The following is a 17,509-nucleotide window of genomic DNA, read 5'->3' as shown; positions in this document are numbered from 1 at the left end:
AAGAAATTAAAGGAAAAGCATCTGCTTTAATTTATGGATAATCCTTGGCAAAAACAACAGTCTGTTCTTTGGGTTTGGAAGTGGACGTCACCACCTGTTCTTTTGGACCTCGCCAGTTTCATCTGATTGAGATGTAATTGGTATGATGCAATCATTTTATAGCAGTAAATTTATACTGGCTTATGCCACGTTAAACAAGTAAACCACCTAGAGAAAATAAAATAAATAAAATGTTTTGAAAAGGAGAGCTGTTTAACTTCTTTCCGTATTACTTTAAATCATGTTTATACAATGCTGTAAATGTGGACAGAGCAATCTTTTAATGTTGACATGCAGGTGGAGTACCCAAAGTCCTTCCCCTTTTATCTCAGGGGGGGATGTTCTCAGAGGTGGGCCAATGCTAACACACACACAAAGACACACACAGTAGAAAAAGCATTGGTGAAGCTCTGAATAACAGTCTATCTCCAGCCCTAAGCCCAGCCACCCGGCGTGATGGGATGGCGTCCTCTTCCTCCGTGTCTTTCTCTCTCTCTCACACGCACACACAAGCAAGCAGCACGCACACACGCGTGCACATATACACACACACACTTGAAAAGCAGATGTTGTGTTTAAACCCTATGGAATGCATGGCCTATGGCTGCCTGCACGTCATGGGGAGCATCCATTATAGGAAATCTGCTACTAATGTCATGTTCAACAAGAGAAGAGCCTCCTAGGGTCTTGTCATTGCCTATCCTTCAGTGGGCAGGAAAAATGTTTCCAAGAAACATATAAGGAGCTTATCCATTCACAACACCACAGTCTATTCTATCTTAGAGTCTCCCAATTTTCAAGAGTTAAAGGTTATACCACCTTCAGGAAGATACCATTATCAGATATTACACAGTAAACACTGCAGGGCCTTCGGATACAAATTAGAAAAATATTCATTTCAGGGTGAAGTTGGCAGACAGACAGATGTGGCTGGGAGCTAAAGCAACCTGCTGTGATGTAGCATGGCTATTAATGTGCTCCTGTAGATTAAAGTACAGCTATTAGGAACATGTCACCACAGCACCTTCTACCTAACACTCAGCCAATTACAATCAAATGCATCAAATAGCTGGGGGCTATCATGCTAACCACATAGAGTCATAATGGAATGGAAGGTGGAGGGAAGGGGTGAATCAGCACAGCATCCAGGTATCTAGTTAGAGTAATTACCTCAAGCAGTATATTAGTCTGGAAAACCCTGACCCTAGGAAACAGAGACTAGGGTCTGGGGAACTATGTCGCTGCCTACGTCACTATTTATCCTCTTGAATAAAATACTAAATATTAGCTAGCAAGATGGAGATCCCAGAGGTTATTTTTAATGAGTGCATTTCGTAAGTGGCTAGTTTGCGTCAACTACCTTGACTAAAACCACTGCAAAGGCTGAGAATGCAAACTTTGGTTTTGAACCGCAACGTTCTGGCATGTCTACCTCGTGATATGTTGGGAGAGTTCCCAGATAATTGTTTTCTTCCTTATCGATGTAGGCAGTGAAGTTGTTCCTCTATGCCAAAAGTGTCCATAATTGAAACCAGACCCGAGTCATTGTGTTGCCTAGGGTTTAGACAAACCCTATGTCCTCTACTACAATCCCCAGTCCCATCCCTAGCTCTAGCCCCGAGCCCTCAGTCCCAACCTCAGCTCTAGCCCCCAGTCCCATCCCTAGCTCTAGCCCCGAGCCCTCAGTCCCAACCTCAGCTCTAGCCCCCAGTCCCAGCCCTAGCTCTAGCCCCGAGCCCTCAGTCCCAACCTCAGCTCTAGCCCCCAGTCCCATCCCTAGCTCTAGCCCCGAGCCCTCAGTCCCAACCTCAGCTCTAGCCCCCAGTCCCAGCCCTAGCTCTAGCCCCGAGCCCTCAGTCCCAACCTCAGCTCTAGCCCCCAGTCCCAGCCCTAGCTCTAGCCCCGAGCCCTCAGTCCCAACCTCAGCTCTAGCCCCCAGTCCCATCCCTAGCTCTAGCCCCGAGCCCTCAGTCCCAACCTCAGCTCTAGCCCCCAGTCCCAGCCCTAGCTCTAGCCCCGAGCCCTCAGTCCCAACCTCAGCTCTAGCCCCCAGTCCCATCCCTAGCTCTAGCCCCGAGCCCTCAGTCCCAACCTCAGCCCTAGCCCCCAGTCTCAGCCCTAGCTCTAGCCCCCAGCCCTAGCCTCAGTCCCAGCCTTAGTCCGAGACTCAGGCCTAGCTCTAGCCCCCAGCCCTAGCTCTAGCCCCCAGCCCTAGCTCTAGCCCCCAGCCCTAGCCTCAGTCCTAGCCTTAGCCCTAGCCCTTGCCCCATGCTCACATGTCATTTATATTTTTTATTAGTGATGAGGGGTTCACTTCACCAGAGGTAATTGGCGGTGCATAAGCACCTTGAGGTGCAAGAGCAGAGAGAACAGATAGAGCAGAGCATGGGACATCTACATGATTTCATCATCATCCACAGCACCTTCGGAAAATATTCAAACCCCTTGACTTTTTCCACATTTTGTTACATTACAGCCTTATTCTAAAATGTATGAAATAAATAAAAATCCCCAGCATTCTACACACAATGCTACGTAATGACAAAGTAAAACAAAACAGATTTTTAGACATTTTTGCAAATGTATTATAAATAAAAACACATCCTTATTTAATATAAGTATTCAGACCCTTTGATATGAGACTCTAAAAAGAGCTCAGGTGCATCCTGTTTCCATTGATCATCCTTGAGATGTTTCTACAAATTGATTGGAGTCCACCTGTGGTAAATTCAATTGATTGGACATGATTTGGAAAAGCACACATCTGTCTCTATAAGGTCCCACAGTTGACAGTGCATGTCAGAGCGAAAACCAAGTCATGACGTCGAAGGAATTGTCCGTAGAGCTCCGAGACAGCATTGTGTCGAAGCACAGATCTGGGGAAGGGTACCAAAACATTTCTGCAGCATTGAAGGTCCCAGGAACACAGTGGCCTCCATCATTCTGAAATGGAAGAAGTTTGGAACCACCAACCACTAGAGCTGGTCGCCCAGCCAAACTGAGAAATCGGGGGAGAAGTGCTTTAGTCTGGGAGGTGACTAAGATCCCGATGATCACCAGATGACAGAGCTTTAGAGTTCCTCTGTGGAGATGTGAGAAGCTTCCAGAAGGACAACCATCATCTCTGCTGTAGTCCACCAATCAGGCCTTTATGGTTAGAGTGGCCAGATGGAAGCCAAACCTCAGTAAAAGGCACATGACAGCCCGCTTGGAGTTTGCCAAAAGGCACCTAAAGAATCTCAGACCATGAGAAACAAGATTCCCTGGTCTGATGAAATCAAGATTGAACTCTTTGGCCTGGAGGAAAACTTGCACCATCCCTACAGTGAAGCATGGTGGTGGCTGCATCATGCTATGAGGATGTTTTTCAGCAGAAGGGACTGGGAGACTAGTCAGGATCGAGGAAAGGAAGAACAGAGCAAAGTACAGAGAGATCCTTGATGAAAACCTGCTCCAGAGTGCTCAGTATCTCAGACTGGAGCGACAGTCTGAAATACTGAGTGGCCCAGCCAGAGCCCAGACTTAAACCCGATCGAACATCTCTGGAGAGACCTGAAATGGATTAAGATGGTGCCGACAGATATGGCAGCTCTGCTTCTAGCTCCTAAGCAACTTTGCAGTATTTGTTGTTGTTGTTGTTATTTCTTACATTATTAGCCCAGAATTATTTTTGTGTAATTACATACAGCTGAAAATAACATTTGGATATCAGAGCAGCGGTAACTCTCGAGCATTACAACAGGAATATGACTTTCGCGAATTGGATTCTTTGTTCGTACCCCTCAGGGCAATTGCATTTATTCCAGAGGCTGCTCCAAAACACTGCTGGCGGAGAAGAGGTATTCGGAGTGGACTTTAAGTCCAACTCAGGAGGCGTGCACATCATCCACCGCTTCTGAGTATATTACTCGCTAATGTTCAGACTCTGGATAATAAAGTGGACGAGCTCAAGGCGAGGATCTCCTTCCAGAGAGACATCAGAGATTGTAACATACACTGTTTCACAGAAACATGGCTCTCTCGGGATATACTCTCCCCGTCCATACAGCCAGCTGGGTTCTCAGTAATAGGAATAAAGAACTCTCTGGGGAAGAAAGGTGGGGGTGTATGTTTCATGATTACCTACTCATGGTCGGATTGTGATAACATACAGAAACTCAAGTCCTTTTGTTCACCCGACCTAATAAACGTCACAATCAAATGCCGACCGTACTACCTCCCAAGAGAATTCTCTTCGGTTATAGTCACAGCGTGTATATTCCCCCTCAAGCCGATACCACGAAGGCCCTCAAAGAACTACACTGGACTTTATGCAAACTGGAAACCACATATCCTAAGGCCGCATTTATTGTAGCTGGGGATTTTAACAAAACAATTTTGAGGAAAATGCGACCGAAGTTCTACCAGCAAATTGACTGTAGTACTCACACTGGAAAAACATTGGACCACTGCTAATCACCTTTTCAAAATGCCCACAAGGCCCTCCCCCACTCTCCCTTCGGCAAGTCTGATCACGACTCCATTCTGCTCCTCCCTTCATATAGGCAGAAACTCAAACAGGAAGTACTAGTGCTAAGATCTATTCAACACTGGACTGACCAATCAGAATCCATGCTTCAAGATTGTTTTGATCACATGGACTGGGATATGTTCCGGTGAGGCACTGAGAATAATATTGACAAATACATGGATAAGGTGACTGAGTTCATCAGCAAGTGTATAGGATGTTGTACCCACTGTGGCTATTAAAACGTACTCATACCAGAAACTGTGGATAGATAACAGCATTCGCGCAAAACTGAAAGCGCGAACCACCGTATTTAACCATGGCAAGGTGACTGGGAATATAGCAGAATACAAACGTACTTATTCCCTCCATAAAGCGGCAGGGTAGCATAGTGGTTAGAGTGTTGGACTAGTAACCGAAATCATGAATCATGAAGTGCTTTGAGAGGCTAGTTAAGGATCATATCACCTCTACTTTACCTGATACCCTAGATCCACTTCAAATTGCTGACCGCCCCAATAGATCCACAGACAACGCAATTGCCATTGCACTGCACACTGCCCTATCTCATCTGGACAAGAGGAATACCTATGTAAGAATGCTGTTCATTGATGATAGCTCAGCATTGAACACCATAATACCCTCCAAGCTCATCATTAAGATTGGGGCACTGGGTCTGAACCAGTTGAATGAACCCTGTGCAACTGGGTCCTGGACTTCCCGGCGGGCCGCCCCCCAGGTGGTGAAGGTGGGAAACAACACCTCCACTTCGGATCCTCAACACAGGGGCCCCCTCCTGTACTCCCTGTTCACCCATGACTGCGTGGCCACGCTTGCCCCCAACTCAATCATCAAGTTTGCAGAAGACACAACAGTAGTAGGCCTGATTACCAACAATACAGCCTACAGGGAGGAGCTGAGGGCCCTGGGAGAGTGGTGCCAAGAAAATAACCACACTCAACGTCAACAAAACAAAGGAGCTGATTGTGGACTTCAGGAAACAGCAGAGGGAGCACGCCCCCATCCACATCGATGGGACCACAGTGGGGAAGGTGGAAAGCTTCAAGTTCCTCGTTGAACACAGTAACTGACGATCTGAAATGGTTAGCCAGTGTGGTGAAGAAGGCACAACAGTACCTATTCAGTAGCCAATGTCACACAGGAAGCCCAAAAAGATCATCAAGGACATCAACCACCCGGGCTACGGTCTGTTCACCCCATTATCATCCAGAAGGCGAGGTCAGTGCAGGTGCATCAAAGCTGGGACCGAGAAACTGAAAAACAGCTTCAATTTCAAGGCCCTCAGACTGTTAAATAGCCATCACTAGCAGGCATCCACCCGGTTACGCAACCCTGCACCTTAGATGCTGCTGCCCTATATACATAGACTTGGAAACGGTGGCCACTTTAATAATGTTTACAACTCATCACATATGCATTAGAGGTCGACCGATTAATCGGAATGGCCGATTAATTAGGGCCGATTTCAAGTTTTCATAACAATCGGAAATCGGTATTTTTAGACGCCAAAATACCTTTATTTAACTAGGCAAGTCAGTTAAGAACACATTCTTATTTTCAATGACGGCCTAGGAACGGTGGGTTAACTGCCTTATTCAAGGGCAGAACGACAGATTTTCACCTTGTCAGCTCAGGGGACACAATCTTGCAACAGTACAGTTAACTCGTCCAACGCTCGAACCATTGCACTCCACAAGGAGCCTGCCTGTTACGCGAATGCAGCAGAAGCCAAGGTAAATTGCTAGCTAGCATTAAACTTATCTTGTAAAAAACAATCGATCATAATGACTAGTTATAACTACTAATCCAGTTTAGCAGGCAATATTAACCAGGTGAAATTGTGTCATTTATCTTGCATTCATTGCACACAGAGTCAGGGTATTGCAACAGTTTGGGCTGCTTTTGTGGAGAGATGGGTAATGCTGCTTCGAGTGTGGCTGTTGTCAATGTGTTCCTGGTTCGAGCCCAGGTAAAAAAATCTAATCAAATTTTATTTGTCACATACACATGGTTAGCAAATGTTAATGCGAGTGTTGCGAAATGCTTGTGCTTCTAGTTCCGACAATGCAGTAATAACCAACGAGTAATCTAACTAACAATTCCAAAACTACTACCTTATACACACAAGTGTAAAGGGATAAAGAATATTTACATAAAGTTATATGAATGAGTGATGGTACAGAGCAGCATAGGCAAGATGCAGTAGATGGTATCGAGTACAGTATATACATATGAGATGAGTATGTAAACAAAGTGGCATAGTTTAAAGTGGCAAGTGATACATGTATTACATAAAGATGCAGTAGATGATATAGTGTACAGTATATACGTATACATATGAGATAAATAATGTAGGGTATGTAAACATTATATTAAGTAGCATTGTTTAAAGTGGCTAGTGATATATTTTACATCAATTCCCATCAATTCCCATTATTAAAGTGGCTGGAGTTGAGTCAGTGTGTTGGCAGCAGCCACTCAATGTTAGTGGTGGCTGTTTAATAGTCTGATGGCCTTGAGATAGAAGCTGTTTTTCAGTCTCTCGGTCCCAGCATTGATGCACCTGTACTGACCTCGCCTTCTGGATGATAGCGGGGTGAACAGGCAGTGGCTCGGGTGGTTGTTGTCCTTGATGATCTTTATGGCCTTCCTGTAACATCGGGTGGTGTAGGTGTCCTGGAGGGCAGGTAGTTTGCCCCCGGTGATGCGTTGTGCAGACCTCACTACCCTCTGGAGAGCCTTACGGTTGTGGGCAGAGCAGTTGCCGTACCAGGCGGTGATATAGCCCTACAGGATGCTCTCGATTGTGCATCTGTAGAAGTTTGTGAGTGCTTTTGGTGACAAGCCCGAATTTCTTCAGCCTCCTGAGGTTGAAGAGGCGCTGCTGTGCCTTCTTCACGATGCTGTCTGTGTGGGTGGACCAATTCAGTTTGTCTGTGATGTGTACGCCAAGGAACTTAAAACTTACTACCCTCTCCACTACTGTTCCATCGATGTGGATAGGGGGGTGGGGCGAGGAGAGGGACGGAGGCTATACTGTTACACTGGGAATACTATAGTGCCTATAAGAACATCCAATAGTCAAAGGTATATGAAATACAAATGGTATAGAGAGAAATAGTCCTATAAATACTATATTAACTACAACCTAAATCGTCTTACCTTGGAATATTGAATTCTCATGTTAAAAAAGGAATCACCAACTTTCATATGTTCTCATGTTCTGAGCAAGGAACTTAAACGTTAGCTTTTTTACATGGCACATATTTTACATGGCACACATTTTTACATGGCACATAGTGTACATGGCACATATTGCATATTGGCACATATTACTTTCTTCTCCAACACTTTGTTTTTGCATTATTTAAACCAAATTGAACATGTTTCATTATTTATTTGAGGCTAAATTTATTTTATTGATGTATTATATTAAGTTAAAATAACTGTTCATTCAGTATTGTTTTAATTGTCATTATTACAAATAAATAAATACAAATTGGCCGATTAATTGGTAACGGCTGTTTTGGTCCTCCAATAATCGGTATCGGCGTTGAAAAATCATAATCGGTCGACCTCTAATATGCATATACTGAATTATATTCTACTCTATTTTTGTCAAAGCCACTTGCTCAATCTTATATTTATATATTTCTTAATTAAATGATTTTACTTTAAGATGTGTGTATTGTGGTGAATTGTTAGATACTACTGCACTGTTGGAGCAAAGAACACAAGCATTTTGCTACCCAAGAAGACTTGACGCTGTAATTACTGCCAAAGGTGCTTGAACAAAGTACTGAGTAAAGGGTCTGAATACTTAAGCAAATGTAATATTTCAGTTTTATATTTTTAATAAATTAGCCAAAATGTTTAAAACCTGTTTTTGCTTTGGCCTTATCGGGTATTGTATGTAGATTGATAAGGAAAAAAACAACATTTAATTCATTTTTAGAATAAGGCTGTAACGTAACACAATGTGGAAAAAGTCAAGGGGTGGGAATACTTTCCGAAGGCACCTCATCTCAGCCCTAGGCATTTATTCAATCAAAACCGCAATGTGTAAAAAACCGCACTGTAAAAAGAAAACACATTTTTTATTCAGATTAGTTTTCTTGGCTCCACCCAGTGAACGTTGTCTAATTAATAACATTATTGAAACTTGCTCGATTATTCACACAGAGCAGGTTTCCTGAAATGTTTTATTCTGTCTCCTTGCCATTCATCTTAGAGTTAAATCTAAGGGGCGGCAGGTAGCCTAGTGGTTAGAGTGTTGGACTATTAACCGAAAGGTTGCAATATCAAATCCCTGAGCTGACGAGTTAAAAATATGTCTTTCTGCGCCTCAACAAGGCAGTTAATCCACTGTTCCTAGGCCGTCATTGTAAATAAGAATTTTTCTTAACTGACTTGCCTAGTTAAATTAAAAAATCTCAGCTTTTGTTTTACTTCCAAAGTATGTCAAAATGTTTGTCTACTACATTTTGTTTTTACTACAAAAAAGCCACAGAACAGGCCATTTCTGGAGCCTATTGATACGAAAAGGGTATGTGGTAATTTTATCAGTAACACAATGAACATTGTTCGGGATGACCGACTTCGATAATGACACAATACTGATATGATACATAGAGTCACATTGTGAGGTGGAGAAAGATGAGTAATGATAGCAGAGAAAACAGGGCCTTGCAGATAGATAGGAAAAAAGCATATTTTTCTCTCACTGCTTTTCTGTGCTCCCTGCCTGAGGAGGCGGTGATGGATTTGCTGCTTGACTGGTCATACAGATTGGTGCCGGCGATGGATGAGGCCCTGCCGCCCAGCTAGACTCAATACACACATTTTCTCACCTTCAGAACATTTACTTTCATGCCCTCCGATTTGGGGCGAGGCAACTTCCAAAGATTCGAATAGGATCCATAAATAAACAGCCCCATCTCTAAGGCCAATCCAAACACGACACAGAATGAAATGAACCAATCCATGAGGTGTAATATGGACACTGCCACCTCAATTGTTTACTGTGTTGTCGAAATTATGGTTGCCGCCGACAGCCAAAAGGCTATTATCAAGGGTCATACAGATTTAGCTGTGGTTCGAGGCTATGACAGATTCATGGTATTTATACTAAAAAATATATATAAACGCAACATGTAAACTGTTGGTTCCATGTTTCATGAGCTGAAATAAGAGCCCAGGATGTTCTATATGCACAAAAAGCTTATTTCTCTCAATTGTTTTGCACAAATTTGTTTACATCCCTGTTGGTGAGCATTACTCCTTTGCCATTATAATCCATCCACTCTACAGGTGTGGCAAATATCAAGAAGCTGATTAAAAAGCATCATCTTTGTACAGTTTTGTCACATAACACAATGCCATAGATGTCTCCAGTTTTGAGGGAGTGTGCTATTGGCATGCTGACTGCAGGAATGTCCTCCAGAGCTGTTGCCAGAGAATTAAACGTTCATTTCTCTACCATAAGCCACCTCCAAAGTTTTTTAGAGAATTTGGTAGTAATTCCAACCGGCTTCACAACCGCAGACCACGTGTAACCACACCAGCCCAGGACCTCCTCCACATCCGGCTTCTTCACCTGCGAGATTGTTTGAGGCCAGCCAACCGGACAGCTGATGAAACTGATGAGTATTTCTGTCTGTAATAAAGCCCTTTTGTGGGGAAAAACTAATTCTGTTTGGCTGGCCCTGGCTCCCCAGTGGGTGGACCAAAGCCCTCCCAGGCCAACCCATGGCTGCGCCTCTGCTCAGTCATGTGAAATCGATTAATTAGGGTCTAATGAAGTTATTTCAATTTGCTGATTTCCGTCTATATGAAACTGTAACTCAGTAAAGTCGTTGAAATTGTTGCATGTGGCATTTATATTTTTGTTCATTATAGATGTTATCTGACAAAGTCACAGAGACCAAACTGGATGTGTTGCTGACCTTCATGTCACACAAGATATGCTAATAACACAAAGCCCAGAATGTCCAGTATTAGAGGAACTGTTAAGAACGCTAAAGTATTGTAAGTGAAGTCAAAGTAGGATCTGAACAACAGAAGAAATAACCACAAATAAACCTTGTGTCCTTAAGCAAAACAGGCCTCTAAATCAAACAGACAACTATTGAGTGTTGTGGGTATTTTTAAAATTCATTTTCTGCACATTTCCTGGTGCCCACATTTATCAGAGGCTTGCTAGCACTAGTTGTGAATGTCTCTCATTGGTTACAGCACAGTGGGACCACAGTCAACATGGATATCTGGATGGAACCAGCCCTGATCCTATACTGGAATATCATATTCCCAATCAGGGGAGGTGACTGGCTGATAGATTCCAAATGCTATTACTTGTGTATATAAATAGTTTAAACCTAGAACTACAGGTCTGAAGCGAAGCACCTGAATACATATATTTCCCCCTTTCATTAGCTCTAGTTAGTAACAGAATGACAAAACACAGCCCAAATCCAAGTTTTAGTTACATATCGAGTTGAGATAAATGTAGGTGTACAGAATTATACCTGCACTATTAAAGGCGGTTCCACTCCCAAGTGTATTTACACTGTAAACAGGGTTATGCATCACGCTGCAGGTTGGAATCGCTGCTAATTCTTTCTCACCAGATGCCAATAGTACTTCCACACAATAGTATTCATCAGTGTGTGGCCTTTCGCCAATAGCGAATCACAATTACCAAGTCCCGTCGCATATGTCTAAATAAGGGAGAAGCAGCTTTTAACAATGCATGGTGATATGTCACATATGATGATGTGAATGGGCTGTGCTGGCTGCTTTCAATGACCCCCCAGGGGCCTGTAATCTCTGGAGCCTGTGTATAGTGTTTCCTGTCTCCTACACTCTGTACTGTTGAGAGTAGTGACCTGACATCAGGGCCTGTATTCACTAAGTATCTCAGAGTATTGTTGATCTAGAATCAGGTCCCACCTGTCCATATAATTTTATTAATTATGATCTAAAAGTCAAAACTGATTCTATATCAGCATTCCTACTCTGAGACATTTATTCATATGGGCCCAGGGTTCCATAGGGATCACCACACCCATGTGTGGCCACGGCCATGCCAGCTGGTCCACCCTGAGAGCTGGCACAGCCACTATGCGTGGCAGGTGGAAAGGAGCCCTCAGCCCAGGACTCATCTGTGGGCGAAATTTTAATGGGCACATTCCTCGGCTGGGGCACTGCCCCCGGTGCCCCCTGGCATCGCGGAAAGGAAGCGTATGGCAGTGGAGCACAATGGAAGTCTTGTCAGATAGCACAGCATCAACAACAACAACAATAGTAGAAATAGTTTTCCCTAAAGCAGCATCTGCCAAAAGGCTTTCCCCAAATATAGTCACAGTCATTCAGTGTGTTCAGAGCGAAATATAAATATTTGAACTGCATGGCTATTAAAGCATGTATCTATTCAAAACACTCCACTTTGATGTCACACATTGAAACATAAAGATCTTTCCATCTTGGCCAATATGGAGAAGAGAGGCTATGTTCACACACACTGAATTAAAGACGAGGGGGAAAACAGAGTATGAGTAAAGTTAGCATATTTTCCTCGCAGCATGTGACCTCTGCCTCAGAGCTGCACCAGAAATCAATGTTCATTAGCTCATCACAAACCTCTCACCACCACCACCACTATAACCCCACTATCAATATATGTTGGCTGCAGAAAATATTGCCATGCTCACCTCTTTAAATAGCTAGTACTTGTTCCCCTTGATGGGGGCCTAGATACTCTCATGAATGATACTGTAGAATCTGAACTGTGTTTTATGTCTTTTTTGATATACTTGTTATTGACTACAGCCCAGTGGGGTCAGTTGAAGTTTAAGACTTGTTTAGTGTTTTTTCTTGGGGTTGGGTTAGGGTGGTAGTGTTGGGGTTTCAATACAGACCCTGTTTAGGGAAGGAGACAGGGTTTGGGTTAGGTAGTGGTCAATATGGTGGAGAGAGGAGTGGCTTGGTAGTGTATTGCTTATTCTATTGTTTTCTTCAGTGATGGGTTGTCTTTTGCTTTATTGAATGTATTTCTGTCCCAAAAGGTACAGGTGCTCGTTCATTGTTTTCAGACCAGAGATTTCGTGAAAGTAGGTGACATGGATGTATTTAGGGAGGCGGGAGGCTGCTCTTATTGCTTTGTTCTGGATTATTTGTAGCTTGTATTTCTGTTGTGTTGATGTGGTTTTCCAGGCGGGGGAAGAGTACTCGAAGACAGGCCTGTTGTAGCTTTGGTACACTTTCCATACAGTTATTGGCGCTGCTCCGGTACTCTTCCCCCACAGGGCTTTCAGGTGGTTGATTATTTCCCCCCCTGCTGTTTCAATGGTTGCAATGCGAATTGTCGACTTCATGTCAAGCTGGAAAGCGACCACCAAGAATGTAGCTGTCTTCTTAATCTTCAGATGTTGTCCATACAGTGTCAGTGTGAGTGGCAGTTTAGATTTTGTAATTGTTTATTTCACTAAAGAGGACATATTGTGTTGTTGTTGGGTCTAGTTAGATACGGCAGGTTTTGGGCCATTTCTCAATTTTTTTTTATACAGGTCTGGAGCTTCTTAGCTGCTTTTTGTGAGTGAATGGATGATGTCCAATAGCATAGGTCATCTACTGAATTGGGACACATTTCCAACTGTCGGGGGAGGGTAATAAATATCAGACATGTAGATTGAAAACAGGTGTGGACAGGACCGCAGCTTGTGGGATCCCGGGCCTCAGGTCTGAAGGGTGTGGAGAATAATGAAACAAACTTTATGTTTATTTTCCATTGTGTAAGGAAGCTCTGGATGATTTTTATTGTTTTAACAAAGGCCTTCTCTATGTCAAAAAGCACGGCAAGGAAAACAATTTTTTCGTTAAATTATCTTAAAATGCTTTCTGAGAGTCATAACATTTTCTCAGTGGTTAATCTCCCTTTTCTAAAACCAACTTGATGAATGATTTTCTGTACCCTGAGAGCTGTTATATGGTAGTAGGGGGCTGTACAGTGATTGGGGATTTTATGAACATGATGTAGTGGGGGTTTATAAGTGGCCATGGGGGGCTATTACATGGTACTAAGGGACTGTGTGCGGTAGGGGGAGCTGTGTGTGGTACTTGGAGACTGTGTGTTGTACTAGTAGGGGGCTATGTGAGCAAGCTTGTGTGAAAGGGATGAGTGTGAGTACACATAAGTGTGTGTGTGTGGTGTTCTGGGGGGGGGGGGCATGGCCAGGGGAGTGCTCGCAGCATCTCCAGTCCCAGAGTCCCTTTTTGAGAAAGAGCTGCAGGCCATGTTTCACTCTGCCTTTCTTAATGAGCCCATTCACACAGCAGCCATAATACTCCCATGATTAGAGATGATAGAACACCCATACATCTACTGCGAAATGCATATTAATGCATTCATACTGGCACGCCCAGGAAAGGTGTCTACTCTACCTGCTCCGCTCTGCTCCACACAGGGGAGAAAAACTGCTTCAGGCCTGCGGTCATGTAATATCTAAACCTCTAAAATAAAATGCTGACAGTATTTAAATTTAGTACATCCTCTGTGCTCCTTTTTTACATAATTATTATTTATGAACAACAGCCATGTATCCTTAGATCACATTCCATAGTGTGTATACAGCAGGCAATTATAAATGTCTATACTTAGCCCATGCCTGTTTTTATCTCTCTCTCTGTTAAAGTCTACAGTGGAGTAATTTCATTATGCTGAAAATACACATTTTCACGCACTCTAAATCATGTATTTTCACAATTACAACACACCAGAGAAAGATATATGTAATTAAACTATACGGAGCAATGATCTGAGACAATCACAGCTTGTTTGCAATGACAGAAGTGTGATATAAACAGTTACTGATTACAGATATGTGTGCAGAACTGATCACTTGCAACCGCTTATGCAAAGAACGGGATGTCATCCAATACGCCTCACAGAGACAAATCAACACAAAGCCACCAGTTCAACATGATCTGGCACTTACCTGAGAGGTGTACTTCTGGGCTTGGGCTTCTCTGCTGCCTGAGAACACAATAACACAGCAGAGACAGAGTCCTGTTAGGTGCTGTACAGTGCAGAACATGCAGTATGTGATGTATAGTGATACTCATCTCTCTATACCACTAAGGCATCAGCACAAATAGCCCTGAACTGGGGAAGGATAAAAGGAGGGATGAATCACGGCCCTGGATGAAAGGACGTAGCTTCATGATGAATACAGATAGGCACTCAAACACACACTTTCCTCTTCGTCTGTTTTGTCTGTTTATACCCCTTCCCTTTGAATGGAGGAATGGGAATGATTAAAAGAAGCAGTGAGGTGTCCACAACTCGATCAATGTTGTCTGGAGGCAAAAACAACTGTGTGATTTAATAGGACTGGGGAGTTTTAGAGAACTACGTAGGCCTGTTACGGTGACCGTATTACCGCCACACCGGCAGTCACGAATCATGACCGCAGTCAAATTCCATGTGACCTTTTAGTCACGGTAACTGGTCTTCTCCAAGCTCGGATGCTACTGATGGTCATTAGTAGCCTACAAAACGTGCTAACTGCCTGATACTCAACACTGTATTGTCCCTCTAATCACTCTGACATAAATGCAAAATCAATTAAATCGAAAATCAAACCAAACACTTAATGAGAGTTCATGAGCTCATGTTGCGCAACATTTCTATAGGAATTGTGTGATTGTGTGGGAAAACCGAGATTTGAATGCTTCTATTAAAAAGAGGATCCCAATCAGCTTTCTACATGCAAGCCCTACAATATTTATTTGTCAACTTTCCTAATATTAAGCACATTGCTTCACTTTACAATAGCAGTATAGCCTACCTGGCTGGCATGAAAACGAACCATGGGGAAAGCGCCCTCTATTCACTATATAAGTCATAGGTGACATGTATTTTATCCCTCTGCCCCTGTTCTGAGACAGGTGTATGATAATGGTCCATTCTCATTCAAAACTAATTTCATATATACAGTACCAGTCAAAAGTTTGGACACACCTACTCATGATTTTTTATTATTCTACATTGTAGAATAATAGTGAAGTCAGCAAAACTATGAAATAACACAAATGGAATCATGTTTGTTAAAAAATACGTTATATTAAAGATTCTTCAAAGTAGCCACCCTTCACCTTGATGACAGCTTTGCACACCCTTGGCATTCTCTCAGCCAGCTCCCATTTTGGCTGTAGTATTGTGGAGCACGAGAATGAGAGCACGCACTTTGTTATTTATCTCCGGTAATGAACATACTATTCTCCGTCTTAAATTTGATTGTTTATTTACATCTTAGGGTACCTGAGGATTGATTAGAAATGTTGTTGACTTATTTGGACAACGTTTATTGGTAGCTTTTGAGATTCACTTGTATGCATTTTGAACGAGGGAAACCAGTGTATTACTGAATCAAGCGCGCCAACTCAACTGACTTTTTGGGTATATAAAGAAGGACTTTATCGAACAAACTACCATTTGTTATGTAGCTGGGACCCTTGGGATTGCAAACAGAAGAAGATCTTCAAAGGTAAGTGATTTATTTTATCGCTATTTCTGACTTACGTGACGCCTTGGAAAATGTCTGTAAATGCTTTTGTGTGCGGGACACTGTCCTCAGATAATCGCATGGTATGCTTTTGTCATAAAGCTTTTTAGAAATCTGACAAAGCGGCTGGATTAACAAGAAGTTAAGCTTTTAAATGATGTAGGACATTTGTATTTTCATGAATGTTTAATATTACGATTTTGTATTTTGAATTTGGCGTGTGTCACGTTCGTCATAACGAGGAGAACAAGGTGCAGAGTGAGATGAATACATTCTTCTTTATTTAAACGAAGAACACTAAACAAACTAACAAAAATAACAAAATTAACGTGAAGCTATAAACACGAGTGCTGACATACAACTACACATAGACAATAACCCACAAAACCAAAATGGAAAATGGCAACCTAAATAGGATCCCCAAACAGAGAAAATGATAAACAGCTGTCTCTGATTGGGAACCAATTCAGGTCACCAGTCCGCTCTTGTAGCACAGACCCGTAGATCATCGTCGGAGGCTCTGGACTGAGGATCCTCGCCATAGGCCCCGGGCTGGGGACCCTCGCTGCGTGGATCATCGCCGGATGTTCTGGACTGGGGACCTTCGCTGGAGACCTCGGACTGGGGAACGTCGCTGGAGACCCCGGGCTGGGGACCATCGCTGGAGTCCCCGGGCTGGAGACCGTCACTGGAGACCCTGGGCTGGGGACCGTCGCTGGAGACCCCGGGCTGGGGACCGTCGCTGGAGACCCTGGACTGTGGCCCGTCGCTGGAGGCTCTGGACTGTGGCCTATCGTTGGAGGTTCCGGACTGTTGCCCGTCGTTGGAGGTTCCGGACTGTGGCCCGTCGTTGGAAGTTCCGGAATGTGGCCCATTGTTGGAGGTTCCGGTCTGTGGGCCGTCGTTGGAGGTTCCGGTCTGTGAACTGTCTCCGGACGCTTTGGACTAGGTACTGTCGCCGGACGCACTGGACTAGGTACTGTCGCCGGATGCTCTGGACTAGGTACTGTCACCGGACGCTCTGGACTGGGTACTGTTTCCGGACGCTCTGGACTACCGAGGCGCACTGTAGGCCTGGTGCGTGGTGCTGGCACTGGTGGTACCGGGCTGGTGACATGCACCTCAGGGCAAGTGCGGGGAGGAGGAACAGGGCGTACTTGGGGCTGCCAAGGCATTTCTTGGGGCTGCCTCTCGAGCTCCCGTGCTCGCCGTGTACCTTCATATCATCGCCGTTCCTCTATTCTCCGGTATTTTTCCTCGTAGTATCGCCGTTCCGCTTTCGCTGCCATTATCTCCTCCTTAATACAGCGATACTCCCCCGGCTGTGTCCAGGGTCCTGCTCTATCTAATATCTCTTCCCAGGTCCATTTCCCCATTAAGT

The 17,509-nt window shown here is 43.8% G+C and overlaps 1 protein-coding gene across 1 annotated transcript in view; it reads right to left on the bottom strand.

The window, feature by feature from the left end:
- Positions 1–17,509, bottom strand: part of LOC135526168 (AF4/FMR2 family member 2-like) — a 178,621-nt gene that overhangs the window by 37,938 nt on the left and 123,174 nt on the right. Inside the window, exon 10 of the mRNA XM_064954305.1 lies at positions 14,560–14,597. Coding sequence (XP_064810377.1) covers positions 14,560–14,597 — 38 coding nt within the window. The remainder of the gene's footprint in view (positions 1–14,559; positions 14,598–17,509) is intronic.

This window comes from Oncorhynchus masou, chromosome 32, assembly GCF_036934945.1.
Source record: "Oncorhynchus masou masou isolate Uvic2021 chromosome 32, UVic_Omas_1.1, whole genome shotgun sequence".
In the NCBI taxonomy this organism is placed as follows: Eukaryota; Metazoa; Chordata; class Actinopteri; order Salmoniformes; family Salmonidae; genus Oncorhynchus; species Oncorhynchus masou.
This window is presented reverse-complemented; position numbering and strand designations above follow the sequence as displayed.